Source organism: Pelodiscus sinensis, chromosome 6 (genome assembly GCF_052426305.1).
Source record: "Pelodiscus sinensis isolate ZL-2025 chromosome 6, ASM5242630v1, whole genome shotgun sequence".
Taxonomy (NCBI): domain Eukaryota; kingdom Metazoa; phylum Chordata; order Testudines; family Trionychidae; genus Pelodiscus; species Pelodiscus sinensis.
Genome location: NC_143057.1, coordinates 122,760,997 through 122,783,024, shown reverse-complemented (window position 1 = coordinate 122,783,024; position 22,028 = coordinate 122,760,997). Strand labels below are relative to the sequence as shown.

General features: G+C 41.7%; 1 protein-coding gene across 4 annotated transcripts in view; it reads left to right on the top strand.

Annotated features, from left to right (window-relative positions):
- PIK3C3 (phosphatidylinositol 3-kinase catalytic subunit type 3) overlaps positions 1-22,028 on the top strand; it is a 132,320-nt gene that overhangs the window by 48,017 nt on the left and 62,275 nt on the right. For all 4 annotated transcript variants that reach the window (XM_075932756.2, XM_075932755.2, XM_075932754.2 and 1 more), the window contains 6 exons: positions 3,427-3,517; positions 4,243-4,310; positions 10,606-10,711; positions 12,054-12,170; positions 15,872-16,003; positions 21,712-21,840. In XM_075932756.2, the coding sequence (XP_075788871.2) occupies positions 3,427-3,517; positions 4,243-4,310; positions 10,606-10,711; positions 12,054-12,170; positions 15,872-16,003; positions 21,712-21,840 (643 nt within the window). The remainder of the gene's footprint in view (positions 1-3,426; positions 3,518-4,242; positions 4,311-10,605; positions 10,712-12,053; positions 12,171-15,871; positions 16,004-21,711; positions 21,841-22,028) is intronic.

Genomic DNA, 22,028 nt, shown 5'->3' with positions numbered 1-22,028 from the left:
AGCCCCCTGCACTCCCAGCCCCCTCACGCATCCTCTCTTGCTGAGACTCTGCACCTCCAGCCTGCTCCTGCTCCTGCTCCTGCTCCTGCTCCTGCTCCTGCTCCTGCTCCTGCTCCTGCTCCCTCCCCTGGCCAGATACCTACCCCAAGGCCACTCCTGCACCCGCTTCCTGGCCAGACACCCTATACACAGTCTGCTCCTCCACCCTCCCTTTTGGAGAGACACCTACTTCCAGTCTGCTCCTGTCTCCTCTCTTCTGGCCAGACATCTTACACACCCCCGCACCCTGCTACTGCATCCTCCCTTGCTCATACACCCTTCCTACTAACCAGACACCCTATCCCAGCCTGCTTCTGTACCCCATCTCCCACCCAGACCTTCACCTCCTTGTGCATCCCACCTCCTGCCCAGATCCTGCACCCCTATCCCTCTCACTGGCAGATATGTCCCTGACCCTTCTTTATTGTCCCAACCCCACAAAATCTACTAACCTTAGAACTCCAGAAGAGTTAATCTGGCCTATTGGAAACCCTAAACCTCAGTCCTCTTCATCTGTTCCTCTCCCCTGGTGGGGGTGGAGCACCAGAGGAGTGAAGTGTTTCAGTTGAGGGCTACATCAATGAGGGTTTTTGTTGTTGTTGCGGAGGAGGGGGGATGTTCTTCTCACTTGTGTGGTCCCCAACTGATTTTACTGTGGGTTAGTGGCTCCTGAGCCAAAAAAGTTCCCTACCCCTGCCATAGATAAAGAAAACACAGGAACTGTTTGTGTTGGACATAAATTAATATTTTACTTTATTTAAAATTAAATTTGATTAACATGCAAAAGTTAAAGCTCTTAATTTTTTAAATAATTTAAATTACTATGTCCTTTCTTGCTTGTAAATTAAACTTGTCTCCCTAGCTGCAGCATTCTCAAAATGGCTCGAGCATAGTTATGTAGTTAACAGCAAGTTCCACAGAAAAGTTTGCATTGAGCTAGGTGAGGTGGGCCACAGGCCAAAAAGTTTGAGAACTACTGTTTTAAGCAAACCCAACCTATTTCCAAAATATGGATGTCTCTGGCTAGCAAGAATCTAATCATCTGAGGGTATTTAGCAGATATAAAACTTTCTGTTTTGATGAAATGTGGTCTAAAAATTCAAGTTTGTAAAGGTCACAGACACTTTTAATGAAAATAAATAGAAGGCAAAGAAGTACGGAGGCCCATGAATGCCTGTACCCTGAAATTCAGTAAAATGACTGTTGTGATTCATCTCATATGAATATAGGATATTTTCTCAATCCTTCTCAGCAGGACAGCCTCCATTGCCTGGGATCCCTATCTATTTGCCCTAGAGGAAAAGGCTTTCTTTAAATACATCATCCAGCAAGATTTTCACTCCTGCCTTTCAACCCCTTAGAATGAGATGCACAGAACTCCCTGAGCACTTGAAATACTTTAGTCCTTAGAGCAGTAGTGTTAAGTGGAGCGTGAGCTAGTCTTATTGCAGCAATCATGCACAAACCTCTAAATTTAAATGTTGCACATGAAATCTTGTAGTTGGTTCCATTTTGACTGTAGTTCCCAAACAGATAATCCAGTTGCTGTTCCAGTTCCTATATCTGAACTGATATAAAGCATTGTCCAGTATCCTTCAGTGTTCCTGCTCTTCCAGCCAGTTTCAACTTGTTAAATGCTTGCTTCAGAGCTTAGCTACAATTCTCCTGGAGTTATATTTTCAAGAGCACCAAGGGAATTGAGTGCCCAAGTTCCTTTTGAAAAATGGGACTTGGATGTTTTTGAAAACTCTATCAGTGGCACTTAATCTGTGTGTGGATGGTGCCCTGTAGTCACTTCCACAGACTTTTCACTTCAGTATTCAAGGTCTGGTATTGGCCACTGTTGGAAAGTCAGGTTACTAGGCTAGATGGTCCTTTGGTCTGATCCAGTGTGACTGGTCTTATGTTCTTAAGGTCAAGAAGTGATTATTTTTGTTATGCTACCCTTGACAGGATGTTTTCATAGCCCCAAAGGAGAAATGAATGAGGACCACTTCTTTGGGTTAAAATAATGTCTGTGTGGCAGAACAGGTAACCTCTACTGTCTCAGACTAAATTAGGTGCAGGGGCATCAGATTTGCCTTCTGATGTCCCTCAGTGCACTGGACATGTGAAGAATGTATCTAATCTCTTCTAGTGAGATTGCTATGAATCTGATTCGAGGCTTCCCCTGTAGTGTGTTGAAGGGCAATCCCTCAATGGAAAAACCTGAGTTGGACAAGAGTCTGTTTTGATGTGGCCTATTCTGACACAAGCCCTGCTTCTCCTAACAGGCACAGTGAGAAGAGCTTCGCTACTGAAGCATCCTAGGTCAGTGTTTCTCAACCAGTGGTACGCGTACCCTTAGGGGTACGTGAGAGAAGTCTGGGGGTTACCTCAACACAAGTGAAATTTGGCAAAAGTCTGAGATTTTGCCCTGCAAAGGGAATTGGGGAGGGGGTGGCAGCACGTGCCTGTCAAATTGAATGTTTGGAGCCATGTGCCCGGATTTTAACAGCCACTCTGTGCACGTGCTCCAGTCCCTGGTGGGACAAGTGTGTGGCTACAGTGAGACCCAGGGCAGTTCTAAGTTGGAGGGTGGGGAGGGAAAAAAAATTACTTCCACAGCTGCCTCTCCTAGTTTGTTTCCTCTCCGGCAACCTCCCTGGGGTGCTCCAGCCGGGAGGGCGGCTGACCCTGGGGACACACATTACCCCCACCCTCGCTAGCAGCTCAGTACAATGCTTCCCTAATGCCCCTTCCCTATGGTGCTACAGAGAGGAGCTAAAAGACAGTGAAGCGGCACAATAAGTTTTGCTCCAAAGGACCCCCCCTGCATCAGTGGCATAGTGAAGGCGGGCGGGGGGGAGGGCAGTTGCCCCCGGTCGCCATGCTAGGGGGGCGTCGGGCTGGGGTGGGAGCGCACAGCCCCATGCGGTAAGCCCGTGCTGGGAGGGGGCACTTGCTCCCTGCAGAGAAGCTGCCGAGGCAGGGCTGGGCCGCAGGAGCGGGCACTTCAAAGGTAGGGTTACCATACATCTGGTGCCTGGGGCATTGGGTTAGAGCAGGGAGGCTAGGGGTGCCTGGCTCTGGGGGTACTTGTACTTCATAAAAAAAGGTTGAGAAACACTGTCCTAGGCCATCATCCTTGAAAGAGGCTTTGCTGAGTCTGACCATTGTCATGTTTGCAATATTCATGCTTAATTTTTTTTTAAAACAACCACATTACATCTAAAGTTAGGATTTCTGGAGGAATTAATGTTGTGATTATTAGTTGTTGAGCCTGTTATAGGGTTCCCACTCTAGTTATTATCCATTGCAAATGGAATGTACACCATGGTGGGGTTTTTTACTGTTAATGTGATCCGAAATCAGTAATTGTAAAACACATGCTTTTCTTCTTTACAGTTCCCATATCATAGCGAGTCCCGTTCCTCCTGTATCCTCCCCACCTCCCACTTCTAAACCAAAGGAGTCTGCAGAGAGTGAAAACCTTGAAGTAAGTAAAACATGTTAGTTAGTTAGTAACTAAGAAGTATTCAAGATAAAAAAAAAATCCATTCAATTTTTCACATTGGTATGTATGATATTGTTATCCTTTTGGCTTGGGAAAGAAGGGGTGAAAGCAATTCTTCCCCTACTGGCCACCCAGGTGCAAAGAGTAGAAGGGAGCAGTGAAAAATTAGTAGTTCTGTGGCACCTTAGAGATGAGCAAAACCTACATAAAGAATCATGAGATTTTGTAGATGAGACCCACTTCATCAGATGAGTTGGAGTGGAAATAACAGAATCCAAGGTATACGTAACAGCATTTGCCGTGCCTTTAATGTTTGCATTTGCACATCTGAAGCTGTGAACAGTGCACATCCTGCACATTTAATTAGCTTCTTTAACACATTCTACTATTGACAGGTAAATGCTTTTTGTTGTTACAGTATATATATCTTGGATTCTGTTATTCCCCTCCAACTCACCTGATGAAGTGGGTTTTACCCGTGGAACCTCATGAGTCTCTATTTTTGGTTAGTCTTTAAGGTGCCACACAATTACTCGTTTTAACAGGTGCAATATAGTACTTGGAGTTTGGGTTTGTTTGGGGGTTTTTTTGGGGGGGGAGGGGAAGCAAGGGATTCTCTGCTTCTTCCTGTTGTCAGCCTGTAACTCTGGTGTTTTTATCTTTGAGGTTCTACTGTATATAACTTTTTATTTTTTAATCTATTCCAGCAAGACCTTTGCACTTTCTTGATATCACGAGCCTGCAAGAATTCCACCCTGGCTAACTACTTATACTGGTATGTCAAAACTTACTTTGTGTTATAATAGCACCTAAAGTCACTAAATAGAAGATTCTGGTCCAGTTTTCTGTGGCACCTTAGAGACTAACTGAAGTGTAGGAGCATAAGCTTTCGTGGGCAAAGACCCACTTCGTCAGATGCATGATGACAAGCATCTGATGAAGTGGGTCTTTGCCCACGAAAACTTATGCTCCTACACTTCAGTTAGTCTCTAAGGTGCCACAGGACTCCTCGCCGCTTTTGCAGATTCAGACTAACACGGTTACCCCTCTGATACTGGTCCAGTTTTGTAAATACTATACCGACACGGAGTAAAAGATAGTCCTTGCCCTGAAGAACTTAAAAATCTAAATTTAAGACCGATGCAATGATGGGTTTAAATAAACAAAAGGAGGAATGAGGATTATACAGTCTGCAGTTATATGCGGTCAATAGCATAAAGCTGGCAGTCACTGATTTATAGCACAGCAATGTAGATGCATATGTCTCTGATAAAGAGAGAGCATTATATTTGCATTAATGCAGTGGTCAAAATAAAATTTTAAATTCTCCCTGATTTATATCACTTAATAAAATACATAATTGCCATAAAGCACTGTAATCCTCCTGTGCTAAATTAAGACTTGCTGTATTAGCGATCATGGATGAGTACCATATGTAGGCCTAAATAAAATAGTGCTCCAAGTGCTGGGTGGTTTGTTGTTGTTGTTTTAATGAATGATCTGTAGTTGTGGCACTTTGTCCAAGCAATTGCATTTAAATCTTTTCACTAAAAGTATACCTTGTTTTATAATTCTGTATGTCGTCGGCTGAAAATAGTCATTGATAGTATGTTGCAACCAACACAGATATGCTCTGAATAGAACGTAACAACTGGAATAGGTTGAATTAAAATGCGTGGTCCAAAATGGTGTGCCAAAAAATTGACTTATTCTGACTATGGTTCCAGTTATAAATCCATCCTCTCAAAATATATCTTTCTCTTCACATTCAATCTTTAAATTTAAAATATTCATCAAACAGATGCAAGATTTACTACCACACATGATGTATATGTCAGCATACACTCTTTTTTCTGTCATGGCCTAGAATGCTTGTTTAAATTAAAAATATAATGGGCCCCTTTTCTGAAAGCAAGGAATTACAAGTATGATTGCTATGAATAGAAGTCAAATACTTGATTTGGTCAAATATTTTTATTCATTTAAGTAGAAATAATTTAGTCTAGCTTAATTCAATTAAGTGTGGCTCATTCCACGGTGGTTACTAAAACTTTTTCAGTTCATTACATAACTCCAGACCTAATCATACATGCAAGTTTGTGTCTGGTTTGTATCACTAGAGAGTACAAGTATATTTCGTTTTGAAACTTGAAAAAACTTTCTTCTTCCTAACTCGGTAAACAAATTGTCAAGCTCTCTCACTTTTGTCTTTTGACCGCAATATCAGCTAATCTATCCTTTCTTTTCCTTCCAGACATCTCTATTTCTCAGCAACAAAATCCATATGTCACAGTTACCGTTTGATCCAGCATAAACATAAATCCTTTTGGCTGCTGATCAGTTACATATTTCAACTAGCAGACACAGCATGAGTTTAAAACAATCAATGGAAAAATACAATAACCCTTGAAATTCAGGCATCATGTTCATATTACAGTGATGCTAGTCATTCCTGTTCTTTCTCACTTTTGTGCCTAGATGACAAACTATTTCTTGTGTATACATCATCTACTGAGGTATACAATATCAGGCCTTTAGGCCTTCCTTTCAAGAAGTTAGAGGCACACCATGTTGTACATGTTTTTGCAAAGAAAGATGAGATAAGAGTCCATTTTAATGAATTTATTTGCATTTTTCTCTTTTGCCTTCTTTTGTGGAATCTACGCAAGCTTTGAAAATGCACATTCGAATCTGTCAATCTTTATTTCCTTTGTAGTGAGAATCATAGAATCATAGAATAATAGGACTGGAAGGGACCTCGAGAGGTCGAGTCCAGCCCCCGCCCTCAAGGCAGGACCAAGCTCCGTCTACACCATCCCTGACAGATGTCTATCTAACCTGTTCTTAAATATCTCCAGAGAAGGAGATTCCACCACTTCCCTTGGCAATTTATTCCAATGTTTGACCACCCTGACAGTTAGGAATTTTTTCCTAATGTCCAATCTAAACCTCCCCTGCTGCACTTTAAGCCCATTACTCCTTGTCCTGTCCTCAGAAACCAAGAGGAACAAATTTTCTCCTTCCTCCTTGTGACACCCTTTTAGATATTTGAAAACCGCTATCATGTCCCCCCTTAATCTTCTTTTTTCCAAACTAAACAAGCCCAGTTCATGAAGCCTGGCTTCATAGGTCATGTTCTCTAAACCTTTAATCATTCTTGTCGCTCTTCTCTGTACCCTTTCCAATTTCTCCACATCTTTCTTGAAATGTGGCGCCCAGAACTGGACACAGTACTCCAGCTGAGGCCTAACTAGTGCAGAGTAGAGCGGCAGAATGACTTCACGAGTTTTGCTTACAACACACCTGTTGATACAACCTAGAATCATATTTGCTTTTTTTGCAACAGCATCACACTGTTGACTCATATTCAACTTGTGGTCCACTATGACCCCTAGATCCCTTTCCGCCATGCTCCTTCCTAGACAGTCGCTTCCCATCTTGTATGTATGGAACTGATTGTTCCTTCCTAAGTGGAGCACTTTGCATTTCTCTTTATTAAACCTCATCCTGTTTACCTCTGACCATTTCTCTAACTTGCTAAGGTCATTTTGAATTATGTCCCTATCCTCCAAAGAAGTTGCAACCCCACCCAGTTTGGTATCATCTGCAAACTTAATAAGCGTACTCTCTATCCCAATATCTACATCATTGATGAAGATATTGAACAGTACGGGTCCCAAAACAGACCCTTGAAGAACTCCACTTGCTATCCCTTTCCAGCAGGATTTAGCACCGTTAACAACAACTCTCTGACTACGGTTATCCAGCCAATTATGCACCCACCTTATCGTGGCCCTATCTAAGTTATATTTGCCTAGTTTATCAATAAGACTATCATGCAAGACCGTATCAAATGCCTTACTAAAGTCTAGGTATATGACATCCACCGCTTCTCCCTTATCCACAAGGCTCGTTATCCTATCAAAGAAAGCTATCAGATTAGTTTGGCATGACTAGTTCTTCACAAACCCATGCTGGCTATTCCCTATCACTTTATTACCTTCCAAGTGTTTGCATATGATTTCCTTAATTACCTGCTCCATTATCTTCCCTGGGACAGACGTTAAACTGACCGGTCTGTAGTTTCCTGGGTTGTTCTTATTCCCCTTTTTATAGATGGGCACAATATTTGCCCTTTTCCAGTCTTCTGGAATCTCCCCTGTCTGCCATGATTTTTCAAAGATCATAGCTAAAGGCTCAGATACCTCCTCTATCAGCTCCTTGAGTATCCTGGGATGCATTTCATCAGGACCTGGTGACTTGCTGACATCTAACTTTCCTAAGTGATTTTTAACTTGTTCTTTGTGTATCCTATCTTCTAAACTTACCCTCTCTCTGCTTGTATTCACTACGTTAGGCACACCTCCAGACTTCTTGGTGAAGACCGAAACAAAGAAGTCATTGAGCATCTCTGCCATTTCCAAGTTTCCTGTTACTGCTTCTTCCTCTTCACTAAGCAGTGGGCCTACCCTGTCCTTGGTCTTCCTCTTGCTTTTAATGTATTTATAAGAGATCTAAATTTATAAGTTTCCGAGGGTAGCTGAGTTATTCTGTATCTGGACAAAGTAAAAAACAATGAATAGTCCAACAGAAACCTTAAAGACTAACAAAACGTAGATGGTATCATGAGCTTTTGTGGGCACAACCCACTTCTTCAGATGAATGTGGGTTGTGCCCATGAAAGCTCATGATACCATCTACATGTTTGTTAGTGTTTAATGTGCTGCTAGACTATTTTTTGTTTAAGTTGATCTAAATTTATGGTTAGGTTAAAAACAATCCTACTAGCAATCCCTGCAGCAAGAGAAAGAGAGCTTTGGAACTGGCTTCTGGGTTAGTTATGGTATTTATCGGGGGTATAGCCTTTGCAAAATATGGCTGTTTATCTGGATCCTGAATGCATTTCAGATTTTGTTATGAATTTGTATATTAGTCTAGGAAGACGTATTGCACACAAACTTGATGGAAAAATCTAACGGATTGTGCGGTTTCCTGCCGTTACTTTTCTAGATTGAGGAGAGACCATTTTGATTAATTCTCCTACCAAATTTTAAATATTAATGCCTATATATTCAAAACATGATCTCCAATCTGGAAATGTAAGTAAGTCATCCAATCATTTACACATCATCCTTCATATCCATTGCATCAACTTTCACATAGCTTTGTCTTGGGCATGGAACTGCAGCCCCATCTTTGGACCGGCTTAGGCTGTCACCTCATTTCCTCTTTTCATCTCCCATACTGTTATAGGAATTCCTTTCTCTTTATCGTGCCTGACACAGTGCTTAATTTGGGCCAGGACTTACAGCGCTGACCTCCCAACACAAGTAGGCTTGGTTGTTCATATCCCTGGCAGCTCTGGGCTTGCTATATCTGTTGTGCATGTAAAAGAATTGCTTGAGCCTGGCACCTTTTGCGTTACCCGTTGAGCATTTGTTTGACAGTAGTTGTCCCATCGTAGAACCAGTTCCAGTGATTTAAAAGAGAAATAAAGTGTGTGTTGCATAAGGTAGTAGAAACATAACTGTTAAGAAGAGCATGAAATCAGCTAGGCTTAATATTAGGAAAAGTGTAATTAGCTTGGCTCTCAGATTTATTTATTTGATTTAATTTCTAATCAAGATTCTTATTGTCACTAATCACACTTGCTATGGGCTCTCATAGTATTAAAAAACCCGCTCATCCAATCAGTAACACAAATATTCTGCTCATGCACCTCAAACGCTCACTGGTGTCAGAGCAGGTTTTTCCATTTAGCTTGTGTAGTGCCTGTCATATTGGAGCTCCACTATACTGTAAGCAGAAAGGGAATTGTCCTAGGATGGGTGGAATTAGTCCATACAACTGTAAAGACTGATTACATTCACTACATTTGTATAGTCACTTACATTTTCTAATGCTTGGCTTGAATTAAGTTAATGTATGCAGTTAGACATTAAATGGCCTCATCTAGAATATGCACAGTTCTATGTATTGTACTATCCTATATCTGAGAGGATGCAAGGGGGATAAATGACAAACCGTCTGTTTTGGTTGGCATTACTTTATTGATATAAGTGAAATTACATTTCTGTGCTGCGTATGAAATAACCAAGAAGGCTAATCAGAATCAAATTACAATTTACCAAAATAAGACATCACATGAAAAATCATGGTAAAATACTTCTCTCTTCTTTGGCTGAGGTCTCTAGTCCTTTTACAGATGAACAATAGCGTCCTTGCAAAGCCTTGGTCTGGTCTCTCTCGAGTATTCTTCCACCCCAGTTGCTGATGGAACAGGCAGGCGATGCATTTAGGGGGGAGGGAGAGTTAAGGAGGCTATTTGCATTTCCATTTGGGAGCACTACATTAGGAATGGACAGTAAAGCAGTGAGAATGGTGGACTGCTCCTGTGTGGCTGGACAAATGATTAGTGTTGATTATCAGTTCTCAAGCTGTGGGTCAGGACCCCAAGGTGAGTTATGCCCCCATTTTAATGGAGTCACCAGGGCTGGCTTAGACTTGCTAGGGCCTGGGGCTGAAGCCTGAGCCCCACCTCCTGAGGCATAAAGCTGAAGCCCATGGGCTCCAGCTTTTGCCAGCAGGGCTCCTATGTTACAGATCCCTTTACCTGGAGCTGAAGCTTTTGCCAGCAGGGCTCCTATGTTACAGATCCCTTTACCTCCTCCTGCCCAGAGCGATGGGCCTTGGGCAGGCTCAGTCGTCTTTCTCCTCGCTGGAGCCATATTGTAATTGTTGTCAGAAAGGGGCCACTGTGCAACAAAGTTTGTGAACCACTGGTGTAGATGGATATGCAGTGGGGCAGAGGTATGTGTCTGGCCTACCTGTCTGTACCTGCTCTGTTTCACTCTTATGTCTTCGTGCAAGTAAATTTTAAGTGTTTCAAATACTCCATATCTCAGTGGAAAGACCCACGGTGTCTGTCCATGGTCCTGCTATCTGAAGAATCAGGTTTTGCCATGTAGTAAGTTAAAATTAGTTTGTAACTGCAGATCTCTGTAATATTGCACAGTTAAGTGATTTGATCACAGGAGGACAACTTCACCAACCTTGTGTTTGTCTTAAAGGTATGTAATCGTGGAGTGCGAAGACCAAGACACTCAGCAGAGGGATCCAAAGACTCATGAAATGTACCTAAATGTGATGAGACGCTTTAGTCAGGCTCTATTAAAGGTAATCCATCCCTTAGGTCAGGGCTACTCAAGTTTGGAGGCCCCGGGGGCCACAATGATACTCAAGTTACAGCCCTCGGCATGTTCTGTAAGTGTGCTTGCATATACATGCAAGTATATATGCAAATAGCTTCTTTCACACTGATGTACATGAATACAAAGCACTTCCCACAATGCCCTGGGGCTCTCAGCACCTCCTTCCTGGGGGCTAGAAATGCCAACACCCTGTACCTGTCTGTTCCAGCCAGCCCATCTGCTTGCATCTTTCAGTGCTCTTCCCACCTGGGAGATGCCTCGCCGTTGTGGAGTGTGTTGCCAGTGGAGGCCATGTGCAAAGGATCCCACCCATGGGCCGTGTGCTGAGCCCTGCATAAACCCAAATCACACTGAGGGCTGCAAACAAATGGGCCCTGGGCCGCATGCGGTCTGCAGGCCGTGTGTAGAGTAGCCCTGCCTTAGGTAATAAAAGATTAAATAGTTTGCAAGTGTTTCCTTTCTTTAAAAAATCATTAGCTTCCCACAATGCCATATCATAAGCACTACATATCATGTGCCAAGTCCCTATTTCTTCCTGGAATTAATTTGATGTGCTGTAAATTATGTAATTTTAGTTCAGAACAAATGAATGCAGCCATCAAGAGAAGTGTTCCCCTGTCTTTATTAGCTGCTTTTCATATAAATTGACTTTTCATATTATGCTTGCCTCTAGACCCCCTGGCATCTCACCATAAATGTCTGCTGTGGGGGAGGACGGAGGAGGAGAGGGGGAGATTATTTGGCCCTGCTTGACAAACGGGAGGTTTGTCACTAGCTTTTGCTGAAACAAGAAGCAGTGCCAATGTATGGGTCAGCAGTAGAGGGTGCTGATGTAATGGAAAAGGTCCTTATAATCCATAACTTCTGGCATACATGTACAGAGTTTTCTGGCTTAAGTCTAATGGTCAAGTATCTTTCACTGCATTTTTCTTCACCTCTTTAATTCCGCTTCAAGGCTTTTATGTGATTCATGTAGTACAAAGGCATATTTCACATACGAAAATCTTCATGAAATTTACTTTTTTCCCCTGTGAATTAATTTGTCATGCCTGAGTGTTCACCACTCAGATTATTATTGTTGATGTAAATTGAAGTGCACTGAAAGGTCAGATAACTGATTGCCAGCTACAGCAATTTTGATTACATTTTACAGAAAATACCGTGCTTTGAATGAACTCTGAAATGAAAGATAATTGATCTTTTGTATTAATTTAGGAAATCTAGCTAGACTAAGAATAAATGTACAAATTTCAGAGGTAATTATGGAACAAAACTAATTTTTTTCTGTTTCTTTTTCATTCACATAGGGTGATAAGTCTGTCAGGGTTATGCGTTCTTTGCTGGCAGCGCAGCAGACATTTGTAGATCGACTGGTTCATCTAATGAAGGCAGTGCAGCGTGAAAGTGGGAATCGTAAAAAAAAGGTAAATGCAGGAATTAAAAGTTTGTGGTTGAAATTTTACAATAGGCACGTTACATTTTCACTGGGAACTCTTGATAAATTGCATAACAAGGTATACTTAATTTGTTTCTAACATCTTATTTAAACTAAGTATAAATGTTAATATGCAGTCTGTATTTTATTTAGCAAGAAGTATTTGAGCTCTTTTGGTGTTTTTTTGTTCTGAGCTAGTCTAGTTGTGTTTGTTTTGTAACCTTTTGGACATATATTGGAATTCTCAGATTTCTGGGAAATCTTTTCTCAAAGGTGCTTTTTGATCAATTTAATTTTCCTCTTTAATTTATGCAAATATAACTATCTTGTATCCCCTGGAAAGTATTTTCAGGATAGTTCTTGAGCTCTAAGGGTACATCGATGGGGGATGTTAATATGTAGACGACTATATGATTAATCGATAAACCTAGTCTTATCGGTAGATCTTGTCTCCATGCACTCCCCTCCCCCTCCTTGCTGCCTGTATATACAGAGGTGGCAAGCGGTGGAAGGCAAGGACCGGTGCCTATGAGGAGCCAGCTTTTAGGCCGGCTCCTCATGAACACCAGATCCTATGGAGCCTCCCATCTCATTCCCATCCCCACACTGCTGCCTCTGATAAAGAGGCAGCAGTGCAGAGCATGCAGAGAGGGCAGGCAGGAGCCAGTACATTCAGGAAATGGGCTTTCAAGCCAGCTGCCCGTGTGTATCAGCTCCCATGGGGACACGTGCCTCCGCACATTGCTGCACCTCTATCAGAGGGAACAGGGTGGATGGATGGGGTAGGGGAAGCCAATGCATGTGGGGAGCCAGCTTTTAAACACCGAGCATCAGAGGCAGCAGTGGGGGCAGGGATGGAGGGAGGTGACACTATTCTTGCCAGCAAGTTAAGAAAATATGGATTGGATAAATGGACTGTAAGGTGGATAGAAAGTTGGCTAGATGGTCGGGCCCAACAGGTAGTGATCAACGGCTCCATGACAAGTTCAGAGTACTGCGCTTGGGACAGAAGAATCCCAAGCATTGTTACAGGCTGGGGGCCAACTGGCTAGGTAGCAATTCAGCAGAAAGGGACCTGGAGATTACAGTGAATGAGAAGCTGGATATGAATCAACAGTGTGCCCTTGTAGTCAAGAAGGCTAATGGCATATGAGGATGCATTAGGAGGAGCATTGCCAGCAGATCTAGAGAAGTGATTATTCCCCTTTATTCTGCACTGGTGAGGCCACGTTTGGAGTATTGGGTCCAGTTCTGGGCCCCCCACTACAGAAAGGATGTGGATGCATTGGAGAGGGTCCAGCGGAGGGCAACCAAAATGATTAGGGGGCTGGAGCTCATGACCTACGAGAGAGGCTAAGGGATTTGGTCTTATTTAGTCTGCAGAAGAGAAGAGTGAGGGGGGATTTGATAGCAGCCTTCAACTTCCTGAAGGGGTTTCCAAGGAGGATGGAGAGAAGCTGTTCTCGGTAGTGACGGATGGCAGGAGGAGGAGCAATGGTCTCAAGTTGCAGTGGGGGTGGTCTAGGTTGGATATTAGGAAAAACTATTTCACTAGGAGGGTGGTGAAGTACTGGAATGTGGTTACCTAGGGAGCTGATGGAATCTCCATCCCTAGAGGTTTCCAAGTCCTGGCTTGACAAAGCCCTGGCTGGGATGATTTAGTTGGCATTACTCCTACTTTGGCCAGGGGGCTGGACTCGATGACCTCCTGAGGTCTCTTCCAGCCCCATGATTCTACGAGGAAAGGAGAGATTCTAAGAGGAGGCTGCTCTGTGGAAGCTCATTAGATCTTGCTATCACTTAATTTTAATCCTCCTGAAAATCTGGATAAACATCAGGATTCGCATTAGAACTGAACTTTAAGAGATAGTAGATACACGTTGAAAATATCTGACCTTTATTAGAAATGCGAACTGAAGAGTTTGATATTATATGTTCAAATATCTGCAGTGTTTTTTAGGTTTTAGGTATTTATGGGCTGAGTTAAAAATAAAAATAAAACAATCTCCTTTTCTTTTATATTTATTGGCTCTTCATACCTATGTTCAGCAAGGAAATTTAGTATTCTGTGAGGTCAGCTGCTCGTTTCTTGATTCATTATCTCTTTCATAATTTAATTTGCATCTTGAGCTAAAATTTCAGTCTTGCATTTATAACTTTAATCAAATCTGTTGGTTCTGGCCTATAATCATTTGTAAGATGTAGCTTATATCATAATTGCTAGCATATTTCTGTATAGCTCAGATGTACTGGTCCAGGTTATTTTCTGGCCTGCAGCAACTAGCCATTGGAAGTGAGCCCAGGATGTCTGAGCTAATGTAGTGGCCCTCTGTCCCTCCTTTTTTGCCTCTGGCTACCATTAAAGTCAGTGGAATCAGCTTCATCTTTCTTCATTTCATGTCTAGTCTGTGTGTGGTTGACAGGGTCAGTGTTGGTGCATAAGTTCTTTAGCAGGGATGTTAAAATGTTTGTTTATGTAAATATGTAATCACTAAAATTTTCCTGTGAAGTTGCCTTCTGTAGCAGAGGCAGCAGTGCGGGGAGACAGGGAGGTCTGTGTAACTGTGTACACAGGTACATGTTCACATCCCTGTTCTTTACTATATATGTGTGGCGGCGCGTCGGGGTTCCCCCGACTCCTGCACCCTCGTAGTGGCACGAACAGACTCCACCAGCCAGTAGACTAGAGGGAGTTTATTGCTTCTCCAGGATACAGCAGAGCCTAGATGTAATCTGGTCACGGGGCAGGCCTAGGATGCCTCAGCCCCCCTTGAGATGGGGGAGACGGCCCCTAAATCCCAGCCCTTTTCTTAGACTGCTTCCTCCATGATACCAGATAGAAAACTAAAAACTCTCTCCCAGCCCTGCCCCCCAGTCAGGTGTTAGTCTCCATCTTCCTTCGTCTCCCTACCTGGGAGGCTGAGCCTGGGTGTCTGGGTTAATACACATTTGGGAGAGTCAGTGAGAATCTCCCATCACAGCGCAGGGGGACCCCGGGTCACAGAGCAGACAGCCCCCCCACTACGCCACAATATGATATTACTATACTATCTAGGTAAATAGTTCAAACTGAATTGCAGTGTTAAAATGTGTTCAGTATTGATTATTTTAGAATATATTGTATTCATTAGTATAAATGTAGGGCAAGCTCCTTCAGCGAGACCAGCACAGACTCTTACTACCTTGTGTGAACCCATTGAAGATAGCAGGACTGCATACAGATGCAGGGATCTTCACTTGTGTAATTCCCACTGCAGGATCGTATCCTAGACTAGAGTACGAACAGATCTCTCACATGAAGAGAACTGAAGGAGCACTCTTAATATGGAAAACTAACATCCCTTAATAGGGGCAGGTAGCCAGTTAGAAAAATACAAAGAAATTATTGCCAAATTATCACCACTGACAATCTGCATGTGTCTGACTAGCTTTGAACTGGGTGTAGAATATTTGATTGTTGACTGTTCTGTACTTTATTTAATTTCACATTGTGCTGAAGGTGGATGTTACATTGGTTTGAAGATATAATGTAGCTTTATTAATGCTACATTACATGGCTATACACATTTTTATACTCCGCTATGTAAATATTTCAGTGAAGGTTGTTCTCATCCTCTTCCATCAGTGTTTTTCTTTAACTGCATTTACATTGTCATCTAATTGACCGTTTTGGGTTTTTGATTTTTTTAGAATGAGAGGCTACAGGCATTGCTTGGAGACAATGAGAAGATGAATTTATCTGATGTGGAACTTATTCCACTCCCTTTAGAGCCTCAGGTGAAAATTAGAGGAATAATCCCAGAGACGGCTACACTGTTTAAGGTAAATGGGAGAGCTCTTCCATTGAATAAGTGAGATACAATCAAATCTTAATTTTTGAAAGACTAACAGAAACATCATCTTGAAAAACTATTTGCTGTTATATTTGTCAAATAAACTTTGTGGTCCTAGAGTTGAGAGGCTAATATCACTAAAATTAGTGAGGGCAAATGCATGATAAAGTATTCATACCCTGAAAGCAACCAGTGTTTAAGTGGGATTTTAATCTAAAAGATGTACAGGGATGGGCTTCACATTTTGTTCTGAGTGGGGTGAGATCCGTTAACATTTTGATATCCAGAGACGATTCTCTTTCGGTGGGCTCACTGAGAGTCAGAGCCAACATAGCAAAGGTCCACTGTCACTTTTATAAGACCCATTAAAAATCTATGATCAGTAGCATCAAGTCTTGCTGACAGACATTTTGTTATGAACAGGGTGTAGGTGGTGGTGATGCACAAATGAGAGCATAACTTATGCTTCTGCCAAAATTCTGCCTAAATCGTGAAGTAGTCCATCTTTCTACAGTATTTCAGCACTTCACCTTCTCTGTCCACACTGTAGGCTTGTTTCTTCGTGTGCATTTTGCATTCTTCAGAATAGAGCTACCCCGCTTTCTTCTTCATTGTCTTCTCCTTGTCTAATCAGTTCGGGTTGGTAGCTGCAGTTACTCATTTTCAAGCGTTCTAGGCAAGAGTCTCCTCCAAGCTGACACCAACCTTCTTCATGTCCTTCTCCAGCATCAAAAACCAGCTTTTCTAGGTTGGCTTCATGGTCTTTGACCTGTGACCACTAGCTTTTGCGAAAGGTTCCTGCTGATGGAATCTCCCAGGAATCAGGTGAGAGCTACAGAAGGAGGTGGCTAGGCCTGGGAACATTTGAATCTACGAGGAATTCCTTGGAAGTATTCATGTGGAGACCGCTGAGGCTAAGGAAGCTACCCCATTACAAAAGGACATACTCTTCCGAAAGAATAATGTAAATGAGCTCGATCAAAAATGCAAATGAAGTGCAGATTTACAGATCTCACATTTCATTTGCATAATTGCGCAAGAGTGCTTTTTCGAACCCCCCCTTTTTTGAAAGAACCCGTATTCCTCATTTTTCAGGAGTACAGGTTCTTTCGAAAAAGGGTTTTTTTTCCCTAAAGAACCCCGCCTAGACTGCAGTTTTTTTTGAAAAACCCTTTTTTGAAAAAGCGCTCACACGCGATTAAACAAATGAGGTGCGAGATTTGTAAATCCACGTTTCATTTGCATTTTCGATTGGGCTCATTTACATCCCTCTTTTGGAAAGGGAATGTAGTTTAGACATAGTTTAGACTGCTGACACACCACTGGTGAAGGAGGAGATGCTCTGCCATGGGGGACACTAGCAGTTGGTCACTTCTGGCAGCAGGCAGTGCTCCTCCTCTACTCCCAACCCTCCCACCATGGTTCTGGAGAACTGTTGCACTGTTCTGGATATGGGAGATAAGGAATCACCCCCTAAAGCAGAAGAGCAGAAGCTGTGTATCCCCAAGGCTGTGAGGTTTGCAGCGAGCAATATGAGGCGGAAACATAAAGCAGTGGTGGTTGGAAACCCTCTTCTGAGGGGGACAGAGACACCCATCTGACACCCTGATATGTCATCTTGGGAGATATGCTGCTTACCTGGGTCCTGTGTCCAAGACGTTACGGAGGCATTGTTGAGGATTATCCGGCCTCTGACCCCATGCTACTCATCCATGTGGGCACTGATAATACTGCAAGATGTGACCTTGAGCCGATCAAGAGTGACTACAGGGCTCTGGGGGTTATGTCTACACTAGCCCCCTAGTTCGAACTAGGGAGGCTAATGAGGGTGACCAAAATTGCTAATTAAGCACTGGATTTAAATATCCTGCGCTTCATTAGCATGTTCCTGGGTGGTCGCCATTTTGGAAATTGACTAGCCCGGAAGAAGTGCCTGTGTCTACACGCGGCAGAGAAGGGCGATTCTGAAATAAGCCCCTTACTTCGAATTATCAGTTAAACCTCAGTCCTTCCTGTCAAAGATAGGGGCCTAGGCAGAGACAGGTGCATCCTTGAGGTGAATGCCTAGCTGCGAAGATGGTGTTGCCAGGAGGACTTTGATTTCCTTGATGCTGCTCCAAGAAGTAGGACTGCTAAGCAGGGAGGGGGTTCACCTTTTGAGGAAGGGGCAGAGAGTATTTGGACACTGAATGGATAACCTAGTGAGAGAAACTTTAAAATATGTTTGACAGGCAGGTGACCAAAACCCACAGGTAAGCAAAAACCATAGAGACCTGGGAGATGGCTCAGAAATAGGAGGGAGCATGGGCTATAACAGCAGAGATAAAGGAGAGATAAGGCAGAGCTGAGGGGCAAAATCAAATCAGTATCTTAGATACCTGTATACAAATGCAAGAAGCATGGGGAATAAGCAAGAAGAACTTGAAGTGCTAATAAATAAACACAATTATGACATAGTTAGTATCACAGAGATTTGGTGGGATAATACACGATTGGAACGTTGGTATAGAAGGATTCAGTTTGCTCAGGAAGGTTAGGCCGGGGTGGGGAAAAAGGGAGGAGGTGTTGCTTTAAATATTAAAAATGAATACACTTGGATGGAGGTGGAGACGGACATAGAAGACAGATTGATTGAGAGTCTCTGGGTTAGGTTAAAAGGTATAATAAAACAAGGTTCAAGTCATGCTAGGTGTCTACTACAGATCACCTACCCAGGCAGAAAAGGTGGAAGAGGCTTTTTATAAACAACTAACAAAATAGGGAGGAACTGGTTGAAAATTTGAAAGTGGAAGACCGCTTGGGTGAAAGTGATCATGAAATCATAGAGTTCATGATTCTAAGGAATGGTAGAAAGGAGAACAGCAAAATAGAGACAATGGATTTCAGGAAGGCAAATTTTAGTAAACTCAGAGAGCTAGTAGGTAAGGTCCCATGAGAAGCAAGACCAAGAGAAGAAACAACTGAGAAGAGTTGGCAGTTTTTCAGAGGGACATCATTAAGGGGCCCAAAAGCAAACTATTCCACTGGATAGGAAAGACAGAAAGTATGGCAAGAGATCACCTTGGATCTACCAGGAGATCTTACATGATCTTAAAATCAAACAGGTATAAAAAGTGTAAACTAGGTCAAATTACAAAGGATGAAGATAAGCAAACAACACAGTTATGCAGGGGCAGGATTAGAAAGGCAAAGGCATAAAATGCGCTAAATCTGTCTAGAGGCGTTAAGGGTAACAAGAAGACATTCTACAAATATATTGAAAGCAAGAAGACGACCAAGGAAAGGGTAGACCCATTGCTCAGAGAAGAGGGAGAAACAATAACAGGAAACATGGAAATGGCAGAGGTGCTTAATGACTTCTTTGTTTCTGTTTTTGTTAAGTTTGATGGTGAAGGGATGACTAATACAGTAAATGCTAGTGGAAATTGGGTAGGTTTAGAAGTTAAAATAAAAGAATAAATTAAAAATTACTTAGAGAAGTTAGATGTCTTCAAGTCACCAGGACCTGATGAAATGCATCCTAGAATACTCAAGGAGCTGATAGAGGAGGTAACTAAGCCTTTAGCTAATCTTTGAAAAACCATGGAAGTCAGGATAGAGTCCAGAAGACTAGTAAAGGGCAAATATAGTGCCAATCTCTAAAAATGGAAATAAGAACAACCCAGGAAACTACAGACCAGTCAGTTCAACTTCTGTGCCAGGGAAGATAACAGAGCAATTAAGAAATAATGAAGGAATTAATCTGCAAACATCTGGAAGATAATAAGGTGATAGGTAACAGCCAGAATGTAAAGAACAAATTATGTCAAACCAATCTGATAGCTTTCCTTGATAGAATATCAAGCCTTGTGGATAAGGGAGAAGTGGTGGACACGGTATACCTAAACTTTAGCATGGCATTTGACATGGGCTTGCATTACCTTCGTATCAATAAACTAGGGAAATATAACCTAGATGGTACTACTATATAAGGTGGGTGCATAACCAGTGGGATAACCGTTCTCAGAGAGTAGTTATTAACAGTTCACAGTCATGCTGGAAGGGCATAACAAGTGGGATTCCGGAGGGGTCTGTTTTGGGACCGGTTCTGTTCAATATCTTCATCAACGATTTAGATGATGGCATAGAGAGCATGATTATTAAGTCTGCAGATGATACCAAGCTTGGGAGAGACTGCAAGTGCTTTGGAGGATAGGATCATAATTCAAAATGATCTGGACAAACTAGAGAAATGGTCTGAGGTAAATAGGATGAAATTTAATACAGACAAATGCAAAGTACTCCACTTAGGTAGCTACAGACAATTTCACATATACAGAATGGGAAGTGGTTCTCTAGGAAGAAATACTGCTAAAAGGGATCTAGTGGTTATAGTGGACCACACCCTAAATATTAGCCAGTAACGTGATACTGTTGCAAAAAAAGCAAACATAATTCTGGGATGCATTAACAAGAGTGTTGTGAAAAAGATACGAGAAGTCATTTTTCTGCTCTACTCTGTGCTAATTAGGCCTGCCTTGGAGCATTGTGTCCAGTTCTGGGTACCACATTTCAACAAAGATATGGAGAAATTAGAGAAGGTCCAGAGAAGAGCAACAAAAATGATTAAAGGTCTAGAAAGCATGGCCTGTGATGGAAGACGAAAAGAATTGGACTTGTTTAGTTTGGAATATATAAGACTAAGAGGGAACATGATAGAGGTTTTCAAGTATTTAAGGGGATGTTACGATGAGGAGGGGAAAAAATGTTCTCCTTGGTCTCTGATGATAGAACAAGAAGTGTAGTGTAGACGCGGGTATAGTTTTGTTAACAAAAGTCCACTTTTGTTGACAAAACCCTGTAGTCTAGACATACCCTAACTGGCAAGCTCTTCGGAACAAAACAAAACAAAAAAGTGAGGAAAGATGGAGCCTCTTTGCTTTTGAGCCTAAGTAACATATTTTGGATTGAGTGTCAGCTTTTTTTCTACACCCTCATAAGTTCTTGTCTAGAAGAATTAAGAGTCCTATAGTTATACAAGAAAAAGTAATATTTCAGTAGATGTGAAAACCACAGTTTAACAGTACTGACTGCACACAAACAATTCTAGTGAAATTGATCGATTAAAAAATTCCATTTGTTTACCTGAATTTTATTTTCATTTTTGTTTGAGCAGTGTTACTTGATAAATTACAGTAGATAAATTTATTCATGTAGATAATTGATCTTCAGTTCATTTTATGATGGGTGAAATTGCAAACTGAATTATAGTAGTTCTTTGAAAAGGCCATTTAAAATTGTTACTTTCACTAAATTAATTGAGAAAGCAGTTAATTGGTTTGATGTCCTATCCTTAGCAGTTCCTTGACATTTATAATATAATTATGGAGTTTTCCTTTTTTATATTTTTCTAGTCAGTTTAAAATATTTTGCTCTTTTTGTATGGTACTTCAAAGTTTGACTCAAACTTGAACAAACTTAATTTTTGCATTTTCCCCTAACTAAAGAAAATAGAATGATTCTTAAAAAATATCTCAGGATCCATTTGATTTGTCTTATTAATTTTCTCAGATTTCCCACTAAATGGCATATCATTTGTGGACTCTAGAAATTACATAAAAATGTAGGGAAGGATTTCTAATTTAGATTTATGTCCCAGTAAAGTGAAGTATTGGATTTGTTCTAGTGTACTGGTTCATGGCAAATTTCCTTTTCCAGAGTGCCCTAATGCCTGCCCAGTTATTCTTCAAGACAGAAGATGGAGGCAAATATCCTGTAATATTTAAACACGGTGATGATTTACGGCAGGATCAGCTTATTCTTCAAATTATTTCGCTCATGGACAAGGTGATGAAAACTAATCAAGAGTTTCCTAATCTCACTATAAAACATCTGTTTTATTGCTAATATAAGTTGAGGAAATTGATGTTCTTGCTTAAAACCCAAAAAACACTAAATGTCAATGCAGCTTAAGTCAATAGTTTCATTGTAGCTATTCCATTCCAAGGAATTCCCAGTTCTTACAAATATTGTTT